Below are 12,952 nucleotides of genomic sequence, written 5' to 3' on the forward strand. Positions count from 1 at the left end.
AAGAGGCACTATATAAAGGGAGGCATTTTGTATCACAGAGAAGGTAAGGAATGGAAATTAAGATGGTGTAGATGAGGTAAGGACAAGAATAAAAATAGATTTGTAGGAGGAGATTATTTGTGTGAAAGAGTAAAAGATGATTCATGATGGAGTGGTATGTATGGGAGTCAGATAGGAAATGATGTAGATAAGGGTTATAGTTTATTTTCTTCTAGAAATCAAGTCCTTTAATTTCATGCCAAACTTTCAGGTAGTGTCTTATATGCTAACTTTGATAAATATTTCCTATAGAAATTTTCTTCCATTGAAATCTACCTCTGAAAAAAAAATAGTAATAATACAAAGGAGTAGTAATACAAAGAATTGAATTTTGGACAGAACACTATGCTTTTCCACCATATGAATTTATTATTTTCCTATGAATAAAAAAATCCTTAACCTACCTGGAACTTGAAAAATAGTAATTATTGTTTATTATTAGAGGAACTTATCTAGTACAGTGGATAGAGCACTAGGCCTGGAGTCAGGTAGTTTTTGTTCAGTCATTTTAGTCATATCCCACTCTTCATGATTGCATTTGGAGGTTTTTGGTTTTTTTTAGTGAGGCAATTGGGGTTAAGTGACTTGCCCAGGGTCTCACAGCTAGTAAGTGTTAAGTGTCTGAGGCCGGATTTGAACTCAGGTACTCCTGACTCCAGGGCCGGTGCTCTATCCACTGCGTCACCTAGCTGCCCCATTTGGAGGTTTTTTGGCAAAGATACTGGGGTGGCTTGTCATTTTCTTTTCCAGCCCATTATTATAGATCAGGAAACCCAGGCCAACAGGGTAAAAGTGACTTGTTCAGGGTCACAGTAAATGACTTGCTCAGGGTCACAGTCTCTGAGTCAGGATTTGAACTCAGGTCTTCCTGACTCCAGACATGGTGCTCTATCCATTAGGCCACCTAGCTGCCTAAGTTCAAATCCAGCCTTAGATACTTCCTAGTTGTATGACCCTGGGCAAGTCACTTCACCTCTATTTGCCTTAGTTTTCTCAGTTGTAAAATCAGGATAATGACAGCATCTACCTCACAGGGTTGTTGTGAGGATAAATGAGATAATATTTATAAAGTTCTTAGCACAGTGCCTAGAATTTAGGAGGCACTATATAATGCCCCCACCCCCACCTACCCCTTCCCTTTCCTTTTATTTAATATTTATTTATTTATTTTCTAAACTTTTTTTGGTGGGGCAACGAGGGTTAAGTGACTTGCCTAGGGTCACACAGCTAGTAAGTGTCAAGTGTCTGAAGTCGGATTTGAACTCAGGTCCTCCTCCAGGGCCAGTGCTTTATCCACTGCGCCATCTAGCTGCCCTCCTTTCCTATTATTTAATAGCTTTTCTTATGTAGCTGATACTTTTAGAATGCAGTACAGCTATTTGATGTGGAATCTAAATAAAGACCAGGCTTTTAGTCAGACTTTTAGTTTTTGACAGTTTAGTCCTCCTTCCATGCATAGGACAACTTCTGCCTTTTCATTCTGTAACTCTTGTAGATGATTGTCCATAAATTCTCACTGCATCCAAAACTTTCCCTTTTTCATTTAGAATCTCAAGGACACTAATACATGGCTCAGGATTCATTTTTTGGCTCATTTTGACTTTGTGACCCACCTACCACTTCTCAGGTTGTACATATCCTAAGTAATGTTGTTTATATTGCATCATATATGCAAGTCTTCTTTGGTCATTACTTGCATTTTGCTTAAGATCCTCATGTTTGAAGATTCATAAGCATGTATCATCACAGGGAGAATATGGAGCTGAGCTTTTGTTGCAGCAGAGTTTGGGATCATTGAAAGCACTGAGTACTAGAAAGTGAAAGCTAGACCAATCTTCTTTCCAGCTTTGGGCCCAGCTTATTGTCTATTTGCAGTACTTATTCAAAATGCATGTATTTATGAACTAATTCACTTTGTGAATACTTAGATTGATCTTTTACCTTGCTATTTCTCTAAGGAGGACTTGTAGTATTTTGGGACTTAATGAAATTAATTTATCTCCAAATAGAAGTTGGAGAACTTCAACATCAATAAAATATTTCTTTTGCCTTTAAGTATCACATTTTCCATGACCCTAGTAAATACCTTGGGCAAATGGATCTCTTTTTTTTTTCTTTTTTTTTTTTGTGGGGCAATGAGCATTAAGTGACTTGCCCAGGGTCACACAGCTAGTAAGTGTTAAGTGTCTGAGGCCAGATTTTAACTCAGGTACTCCTGACTCCAGGGCCGGTGCTCTATCCACTGAGCCACCTAGCTGCCCCTTAACATTTTCTTAATGTAGTAATGCTTCTGCTTTAATATAATTTCTCATGGAGTCTTATGATTTTGATATATGTGTATACATTTGGATATATATCTCTTGTTGCCTTATAGTCTGTTTTTTGTTCTACTGAGCCAAGTACCTTTGTATAATTAGTCAGCACAGTGGGGATTTTATGTTTTTAATTCTATCAGTTGTATGATTGCAAAGATATTAAGAATCATCTGTGGGGGGCAGCTAGGTGGCGCAGTGGATAAAGCACTGGCCCTGGATTCAGGAGTACCTGAGTTCAAATCCAGCCTCAGACACTTGACACTTACCAGCTGTGTGACCCTGGGCAAGTCACTTAACCCCCATTGCCCTACAAAAAAAAAAAAAAAAAGAATCATCTGTGGGCAGCTAGGTGGTGCAGTGGATAAAGCACTGGCCTTGGATTCAGGAAGACCTGAGTTCAAATCCAGCCTCAGGCACTTGACATTTAACTAGCTGTGTGACCCTGGGCAAGTCACTTAACCCTTATTGCCCTGCCAAAAAAAAAAAAGAAAACAAAAAGAATCATCTGTGAAAGCTATCTGCTGCCTTTTTGTCAAGCATGATCTTGATGCACTCAAATGATTTTAAACAACATTATAAAGATGTAGTAGCCACTGTGTAAATATGGAGACATACTTTTTTGACACACACAATGGGAGGATTTGTTTTGCTTGATTAAATACATTTGATATAAGGGGTTTTATTTTTCTTTCTTTCATTTTTTTGAGGGGGTAGAACCAGAAATAGGGGTAACAAAATAAAAAAAAGAAGAAAAAATAATTGAAAAACATTTTAAAAGTATACAAAAGGAAGTTCTGTAGGAAATGCAGACAGAGCAGGACAGCTCTGATTATAACATGTTGATTTTATTATATATTTTAAAGTAAGAGCATTCTGCTCATAATACAGATTTGCAACTTTATGTACAATATTCTTTTTCTGTTCTACTTTGTGCATGGAAAAATGTTATTTGGTGTTAAGTTTACAACCAAAACCAAAACAAACAAACCCAACATCAAAAAGAGAATGCCATGGGGCAGCTAGGTGGCGCAGTGGGTAGAGCACCGACCCTGGAGTCAGGAGTACCTGAGTTCAAATCCAGCCTCAGACATTTAACACTTACTAGCTGTGTGACCCTGGGCAAGTCACTTAACCCCAATTGCCTCACTAAAAAAAAAAAAAAAAAAAAGAGAATGCCATATGGGTAGGTAGTTACTGATGCCTCAGCAGTCACCTTTATTTTCCTTTAGTAAAAAGCACTGTCTTTGATCATTCTTTTAAAATCATCCCTTCTTCAAAAGACCTTGAGAATTAATTTAAGAATTCATCAATTTAAGTTGTTTCCTAAGTAATAGGAAATGTGATTAGTACCTACAAAATGCTTTTTAATGCTGTTTTATCTGTATCAGGATAGGTAGTTGTACCTATAACTGCTACTTTTAAAAGGTGTTGTCACTTCTGAGGAATTGTGATCTTGGTACATCATTTATAATCTGTTCTGCCTCTATTTCTTTTAAAAATCACATGTGTAGGGGGCAGCTAGGTGGCGCAGTGGATAAAGCACCAGCCCTGGATTCAGAAGGACCTGAGTTCAAATCCGACCTCAGACACTTGACACTTACTAGCTGTGTAACCCTGGGCAAGTCACTTAACCCTCATTGCCCCACAAAAAAAAAAAGAAAGAAATCACATGTGTATATATACTATAAATTTGATTTTATGTGCATATTAATTCATTAAAACCTATTCATTTTTTTTTAAAGATTTTCTGGGTGACGATAACAATATTAAGGAAGGCAATATGCTACAATAGAAAGAGCTCAGTGGGTTTGGGATCAGAGGATCTTCCATTTACATATACATTTTATTTACATTTATGACCTTGGGCAAATAATTTAAACTCTCTGGCCCTCATTTCCACATTTTAAAAACAAGATGGTTGGATTAGATAATCTCTGAGATTCTAATCATATAAAGTTAAGTAACTTCATTTGTCCCATTAGACTAACCTATCACCATGGAACTAGTATTCACTTTAGGTGACTTCATATACTATAGACATGCTTTAGCTATCTAGCCATTTGACTTTTTTTGTGGGGTGGGAGAGGGAGGAGAGGTTTATTGGTATAGGGAACTCATGGTGTAGAAACTTCTCCCAGTAATCCAAATTAGCACAGTATTCAGCAAGTATTTTGTGAGTACCTTTTAGAATTCCTTGTTGCTATATGGCCAAACTCATCCTTTACTTGAAGACTTTTCTTTTTTATCCTAGTCTCTGATAGGATTTTTAGTTCCTTTTTTCCCCCTTCAGTCTGGTGGTTTTTAAAAAAAATTTAATTTAATTTTAGTTTTCAACATTTGTTTTTATAAGCTTTTGAGTTCCAGATTTTTCTCCCTCCCTACTTTCCCTCCCCCAACTCCAAGACAGAAAGCAATAGGTTATATATGTACAACTACATTAAACATATTTCCTCATTAATCATGTTTTGAAAAGAAGAATCAGAACAAAAGGGGAAAACCTCAAAAATGAATAAACAAAAAAGTAGCAATTGTATAGTTTAATCTACATTCAGATTCCACAGATCTTTTTTCTGAATATGGAGAGCATTTTCCATTGTGAGTCCTTTGGAGTTGTCTTCGATCACTGTATTGCTGAGAAGAGCTAAGTCTATCTAGTTACTTGTTTAACAGAGAGTAAGGCAGCATAGTGAAACAGGCCCTATGTAGAAGAATTGGGTCATTCTCATTAATTTATGGAGCAACACTTTCATAGAGCTACTTTCTCAGCAAGCACCACAGAAGTACTGTCTAATCCATTATATAATATAGAACAGATTATATTGCATCTGTGCTGTAGATTCAGTTAACTCTCTGTATGTTAAGTTATTCCAATAAATATAGAATTTCATACTTTTAAAAAATCTGAATTGGGTTTGGAATTAATATAAAAAGTAAAACCTTAAAGTACTTTTCTTTTTTTTAACTTCTTATGGAATTTTTTGCTTCTATGTCCACTGGACTTCCTTTCCCCTGCCTCCCCCCATCCATAATATTTTTTAAAATTATAATGTTCATTTTGTATTCTAACTGGAATTATTTTAACTAAATTTTCCCATTTAGGGGTTATAGCTAATTCAGTGTCCACATTACATTGGGGGCAGGAAAGACACATTTGTTTTTTATTTATATTTTTATAATTTCTAAAGGTACCACTTAAAAATTTCCTGTATTTTCTCTTTTTCAGGAAACTTTTCCTTCATCTGGGCACAGCTTTTTCTTAAGCAATTTAGCTTATACATTTATCAAAAAAGTGTTGGTGACTCATAGTTCATTTCAAATTGTGGACATTGCTATCAAATTTTGCATAATATAGCTTCTAAGAGATGATAATTTTAAGAAGAAAAATACAAGCATACCAATAAAGGTGCAGACTCAACATGTGGATATGTGCACATTATGCATATTGTTACTATAATGCCACCCCTTAGGTATCTCAAGTGTATGAGTGTCCATTAGACCTCTACAGCAAGCTGGTTAGGGAAGACAATTATGTTTTATGTGCTTTATCAGCTCAATGAATGTAGTTTCAAAGCAGTTGTTCCCCAGCCCTAAGCACTGCTGCCCTCATTAAGATTCTAGAAACCTGACAACTTTTTTCTTTTTTTATTTTAGGTTGATCTCCTATCAAGAGTTTTTGGCATTTGAGTCTGTTTTGTGTGCTCCAGATGCTATGTTCATGGTAGCTTTCCAATTGTTTGACAAGAGTGGAAGTGGAGAGGTGACATTTGGTAAGGATATTTCAAGACCAAAAAAAAAAAAAGAAAAGAAAAAATAGAATGCAAGAAAGAAAGAGAGAGAAAAAGAAAGAAAAATGTCTCCTAAGAGCTAGGTAGTGAGGTTGGTTCAGTTTTTAACAACATATACCCAGCAGTGGATATAGATTGCTATCTATTTAGGACCTCAGTTATTAAGTACAGTGCTAATTTCCGAAAAGGATTTATACAGATAAAATAGAAAATCTGATTTCTTTTCTTCAAAGCATTAGATTGTTGCAAAAGATTAAGGAATTCAGGAATGTAATTACTTCAGCTCATTGAATCACTGACACTTTCACATTCCTAAAATAGGTGCTACAAAATTTTCTTGTTCTGGGCCAGCCTGGGCAAAATTCTTTATGAACTGCGTGGAGTAATCCTCTCCATTCTTTAAGGGATTTCTGGGTAAGAAGTTCAGGACTTTTCTGTAGCATCACTGGAGAATTGTTACTTTGACATTTGAAAAGAGAAGAATGGGGTATGGAATGAGGGAGTGAGTTAAAGTCTAATTAGCCCTCTCTCTACACCCCAGTTTTAGCTTTTTGTCTTAAAAGTAAGGCCAACATAAAATGACTTATTCTGTGTTGGATATAGAAATTGACTTTATTCCCTCAGTAGTACAACATACAAGCCAGGATAAAGACTTGTAGCAATGTTTTAGCATTAAAAAAAATTTATATCTGTATAGTTAAAAAAGATCGCCATATGTATAATATAAAGAGTAGCTGGTTGTTTTTTTGTTGTTTTTTTTCTAATGGACTGTGAAGTATGGTACCTCAGTGCTTTCATGCAACAGAATAAAACTATTCAATAAAGATAAATGTATCTATTTTCTTGAATTTGTAGCCCCTTATTTATTGTGGCTTTGGCACCATTTTTTATAAAAAGGATAATGAGGCCATTCCTGAGCCACATATGCAAAATATTCACTATAGTGTTTTGTCCAAAAAAATCCAATCAATCTCCTCACGATAAGCACAAAGTTAAATTTGCCCCTGATTTTGGAGGTTTCCTGTCAGCACAAGAATGGTGCAAAAGCATAGGTAACTTGGGAGAGAGCCTTTAAGCCTGGCTGGTGAGCCTGTCATTATATATTTTGTCTTGTTCCCAATTGTTCTTTCTCTTATTCAGCTAGGTGGATCTTGTGTATATCAAAGATCTTTCCTGATAAATAAATATGGACATATTAATATCAGTAATTCACAAACATCCTATGCCTCTTAGAGGCACTTTTTTTTTCTTTTGCTTTATAGCAGTTTCTGGCCTTTCTGTCTCATGAAAAATATTAACTTGCTTTAGGAACACCTTTCTCCTGCAGCTAGTAAAAAGCACAAACAAAGCCTCTGTCCACTGTCCATTCAGCCTTAAACCTGCACGCATTAATAATGCCGCATTTTCTCCCCTCTCCTCTGTAGGTTATCACATAAAATGGTGTGTTTTCCAGCAAGTCTGGAACAATAGTGCCTCAAAAGTATTTGAAACAATACATCTGAATTAGTGAGAGGAGCCTCTGTTTAAACCATTTGCCTCTTGTTTAGGTATCAGAATTCCTGAAAACCTGTACAAGGTTGTCTTCTTTCACCTTTCCTATCCTGGCATTGTGGTTCTTTTTTTTTTCCTCTCCTCTTTTATTGTTTCTCTAAACCCTCCATTTGAAAAACAAAGCACTTGAGTCAGTTGATCCCAGCAGGTTCTTAACACAGGCCCAAGAAATTGCCACAGCTCAAATGATTAGATTTATAACCAGTGGAGGAAACAGCTGAGCAGTTTCTTGATGCCAATTCAGTTTCGCAAATATTTATTGAGTGGTTACTAGGTGTGAAGCACTATTTTAGGGGCTTGTGATTTATGACTGCAATTCTTGCATCTTCCCGCAAAGGGCCTCATTTTAAAATTTAATACATCCCTTCAAACTATAATACGGCACAGTATGCCTAGCTATTCTTTCCTGTGCTTCTAATTTTAACAGAGTAAGATTTAAAAGTAAGGATTAAAATTAAATTGAATCCAAATGTAGTATCTATAGCTCCTGGCAGAGAGAGAAAGCACTTAGGCATTTTGGATTGCTCAGTGCATACTGTTACCCCTGTGGCATTCTAATTCTCTTTTCATTTTTAGGTCTCATAATTATGGAATGGGAGGATTCTTAGGGAATACAGAGTGAAGATAGTTGTGTCTTGCTATATTGTGACCCTGGTTCCAACACAATTATTTGATCTTACTGGCCAATACTTGATATGTTTGAGTGGTACCATTTCCTAAATTCATTCAATGTTTCCCTGCTTTATATGACATAAAACAAAACATTTTGATGATCTTAAGTACATGAAAATTTCAACTTAAAGCCTTAATAAATGAGATACTATCAGAGAAAATTTTAAATTTGATGCACCAAATTGTGACAAATACACAGATATTTTCATTGAGGTGGTAACAAGCTTTCTGAGAACTGATGATTTCCGATAATGTTCACTATTACAAAGTTCATGTACAATAGAATAATTTAGATCACCAGTTCTCAAAGTGTGATCTTGGTATTTTCAGGGGTCCCAGAGACTTCTTAGGGGGCTTGCTAGGCCATAATATTAAGTCATTTTAATTTCTAACATGGTAGACATCAATAGACATAACCTGTATAAAAGTTGTTTGGGAAGGCAGGTGGTCCTCAATGATATTTTTTAAATATAAAGGGGTCCTGATACCAAAAAGTTGGAGAACTCCTGTTTTAGATAGTTGCTTGTACTTGTTTGTAGTGAGATTTTTCATCTATGTTTCACATTTATTTTACTGAAGAGAATAACAGTCAAGACAGTCAATAGACAATTATTAAGTACCTATCATGTACCAGGCACTGTGGTAAGTGCTGAGGATATAAAGAAAGGTAGCATTGTGCTTATCCATCGTGCATATGTTTGCATATATTCATATCTAAGGAAAATTTCAACCCAACTGAATCCTACCACAATTTATGTGGTCAGTTTTATAGGTTGGCACTTGCTCATAAAGCTTATTTCTTTCTCTTTCTCTCTTTTTGTTTGTGAGAGAGATAGAAGATATAGGTCAGGGATAGAGAGGGAGAATTAAGAGTGGAATAGAATAGGAGAAACTCTTTGGTCCTTGGTACCTCACCTTGATAATAATTGAATTACATAAGTGCACTTGAACACTTGGTTTTCATCTATCTGTATTCTTAAAAAAATAGATCTGCCTTTATATATATATATATGTATATATATAATTATTGTACATGTAAGACATATGTGCCTTGGCCAGTATACATATAAATAGTTGGGTTTGTATAAACGTTACATAGAAATGGCTAAGCTGTACTAGCTTTTTATAGCCTTTGTTTTCATTTGATATGACATACTTTTGAGCCAAAATAATGAGTTATTATTAAAAACAATACCCCTGCAACACAACCCATACTTTTATCACTGCCCATTTTTGGGGGTCTGGCTCTGTACAGTACTTGGGGGGGTGTACTTGGCATTGCTAGAGGTGCTCACCTTTGGGGGAGAGGCCTTACAAAGAAGTCTTTATAGTCTATTTCTATTTCCCAGAGTAGCACAAGACTTCATGGACTTCTTAAGTGTGAGTGTGATGTGTGAATGTGGTAATGATTTCATTGTTTCTCCTTGATATGTTCCCTCAGCAGAACTTCTAACATTGCAAGCTGTGGATAACTGCTTGATGGCTTTTATAACTTCTGTCTTCCTATTAGCCTAAGCGCTTGCCCGCTGAGTTTGCTAGGCAATGCATGACAGTTTCTTGTAGCATAACTCACATCAAAACTATCTACTTCTGCTCAATAGAATTGATTGACATGCCCTGGATTAGCAACTATGCTATATGGTGCAATAGTTATCAATAATGGATTTAGCCAAAATGTGTATTGCCTCAACAGTGGAGTATTTATAACTGAAGTCCTACCTATTTACTAATAAGATGAATGTAAGACATTTTGAAAGTGCTACATATAAATTCTCATCCACAGAAAATATTTTAATTCCTAAGAGCTGGGGGCTTTACACAGGAAATTTTTGGAGAATTTTAGTTATTTGAAAATATTGTTTTTGAGAGAACTCTCCAAATGATCTCTTTTGAAGAAAATATCCTCTCCCCGAAAGTAGCACTCTCTAAAAAGGGGGTTCCATTTGCTTGATCACTTTGTGATTTAGGGTAGAGTACTTTAAAATATAATTTGAGGTTTTATTTTTTTACTTCTGCCTGTTTAGAAAACTTTGCCTTTTTCCCCAATGAGAAGACCTGAGTGAGGCAGATTAGGCAGATAACTATTATATTTGCAGTTTCCATAAAGGGCCTGGTAGGATGCAGCATATATCTTATAACCCAGCAGCCACACCTCTAATGAGTAGAATCAGCAATTCTGACCCGGAAGAATACACAGTTCTGACAGGAATTCAGTAACTGACTAAACATGAGAAGAAGTAAAGGGTATGATACGATGGAATGCCTTTCTTTTGGAGCATCAGCTGAGCATGCCTATGACACCATTCAACAAGAGATGTAGAATTTCTTCTTGGTGGCCTTCAGCCATTATTGAGTGGTTCAAAGCTTGAAATTTGAGGCCAAGGGTGATCTGGTATTATTTTCTTCTGATGGTGTTTTATGATAAAACACTGTACTTGTTGAAGCATCTGGTTTCTACAGTGACAGATGCTGTTTAAATGAAGCATCGTGTATTATCCCAGAGGTGAAATGGCACATAGATTGGTTAGAGTTCAGAATACTTTGCTGTCATTGACAAATGCTCACGTCATTTCCTCCTTAAGGTAGGTAATGGGTGATTAAAAATGTCTCTTCTGCTTCCCTCACCCATGGAGAAACAGAAGATTATAGTGATCTGTTCTAGCTGATTTAATGATGTCCTTGGGAGTAGAACTCAGGTATCTGATCCCTCAGACTAGTGCTATGTCTTTCTGCCTCTATAATTTCTAGATTCCACCCCCCCCTCCAGCCTCTTTTTCTTCAACCATTAAATTCCTGAAAATCTAGGTTCCATAAGTCTCACCATTGCTTTTTTCTAGTTGTATCCAAGGATATTCAATCTATTCTTAAGTATGTGGAAGTTCTCAAAGGGCCTTTTTAAGATGCTCAAAGTGGAACTCAGCTACTCACATATATACACAGATACACATGTGTGTATCTATGTATATAGACATTTTTTTTCCTGAAAGTAAAAAAAAAACAAACCAACAAACCTGTTTGGTCTCTAGACTATAATTTAGAAGCCATGGCTCCTGGGCTGGAATCCTTGGAATAAGTATGACCTCGGACATCTCGTTCTTTGGGCTGATGGTAGGTGGGTTGTGTCACAGGGCTGATGGCTTGTATACCTACAGGAGGAGTTCTCTGGCCACAGCGTTGGTACAGCAGCTCCTTCCAGGCTCATTCATGGAGCAGGCATGGTGGCAGTCTTGGAGAAGAGTGCCAGCCCCGGTCAGAGGTAATTTTGTACTGCAGAAAGATGAACAAGATTAGTAGGAGGCTCCTGTGAGGAAAAAAAAAAGGGGGGGTGGGATGAGGGTGGATGATATGGGGGAGAACAGTTTGGGCTGATGGGGAAATTGGAAACCACCATTAAAAAACATTTACATCATATATGCTATAATATACTTTATCATGTAATCAAATATTGCATTAGTCATATGTGACTAACACAGCTCAAATCACTAATGCTCTGCCTGTGGAATTTTTTTCCAAAACATAGTTTTTCCCATTCTCTGCCCCTTTTCCCCTCCTGCCATATCAATGTGCTACCTCTTATACTATCAGAGAGAGCATTGTTCTATCTGACTTTTGTGTTTGACTTGATTGTCCAAATCAAAGGATATAAAATAATAAATAATATTTCCTAAGTCAAATTCTGCAGGGAGAGGTTTGTTTATTAATGGTATCATGTCAGAAAGTTTTAGCATTTCTCTTTCCTGTTTATATTGATTCCTGCTCTTATTAACAGTGTCAGATTGTTATTTAAAACAAAAAACCTCAACCCACTACTTCAATCTATGGTCTTCATGACTTAATCATGGGATGTTGATCATCATATCACTTAAATTCAGTCCAGAACTATAGTCACTTAAAACAGCACTACAGCTAGTGACTACTTAGAATCTTGTTTGCCCCTGGAAAGACGGGATTCTCTCTTGGAAAAACCTTGCTGTGCTCTTTTAGTCAGTTGCCTTGGGTGTATTTGAGATTATTGTGTTCCCTTTCATGTCACACAGGACCTAATAAAACTGGATAAGATAAGAAGAAAGCCAGCTGCTTGAGATAATACATCACAGGAACATAATCCAGTCAAAAAAAAGAAAGGGGGAGAGACACACATTCGCGTGTACACACACACGAACACACGAGAGCTACCTCCTGTGAATTACTTCCCAGTTCTGGAGCCTTTGTATGGTTTTTATAAGAGGATCCTGGTAATGGCTAAGTGATGAATAAGAGTTGGACTTTTAAGCCACCAATCAGATAAATGATTCACAATCCACTAATTAGTTCTGTAGTATAATTTTAATCAATCTTACATTAAGCAAGTTTTAGGAAATCTGAAGCAGGGAAAAATAGGTTAGAAAAAAGAAAAAATATCTAAAATGCCCAAGTAAGTAAAAAATGATCATCCAATCCCAGCAACAATAATGGAATACCATAAGCAGGTCCTAGATAACCATTTAAAAGATTTTTGGGATGGTTGACAGACCACATTATACTCTGATGAGCATAGCAGAACCTTGTGCTGAGCACTTAAAGCTATAAGTTGCCTTTGGAGAAGTAGGA

General features: G+C 36.4%; 1 protein-coding gene across 2 annotated transcripts in view; it reads left to right on the top strand.

Moving 5' to 3' along the window:
* The window catches only part of SLC25A12 (solute carrier family 25 member 12), a 117,435-nt gene that overhangs the window by 24,401 nt on the left and 80,082 nt on the right, over positions 1-12,952 (top strand). The window contains exons 1-2 of one of the 2 annotated variants that reach the window (XM_043994393.1): positions 6,089-6,121; positions 11,515-11,618. In XM_043994393.1, the coding sequence (XP_043850328.1) occupies positions 11,567-11,618 (52 nt within the window). In that variant the 5' untranslated portion in view covers positions 6,089-6,121; positions 11,515-11,566. Of the gene's footprint in view, positions 1-6,005; positions 6,122-11,514; positions 11,619-12,952 lie in introns of those variants that run through there. The other variant, XM_043994392.1, reaches the window with a different exon arrangement.

The sequence above is a fragment of the Dromiciops gliroides genome, chromosome 3, assembly GCF_019393635.1.
Source record: "Dromiciops gliroides isolate mDroGli1 chromosome 3, mDroGli1.pri, whole genome shotgun sequence".
In the NCBI taxonomy this organism is placed as follows: Eukaryota; Metazoa; Chordata; class Mammalia; order Microbiotheria; family Microbiotheriidae; genus Dromiciops; species Dromiciops gliroides.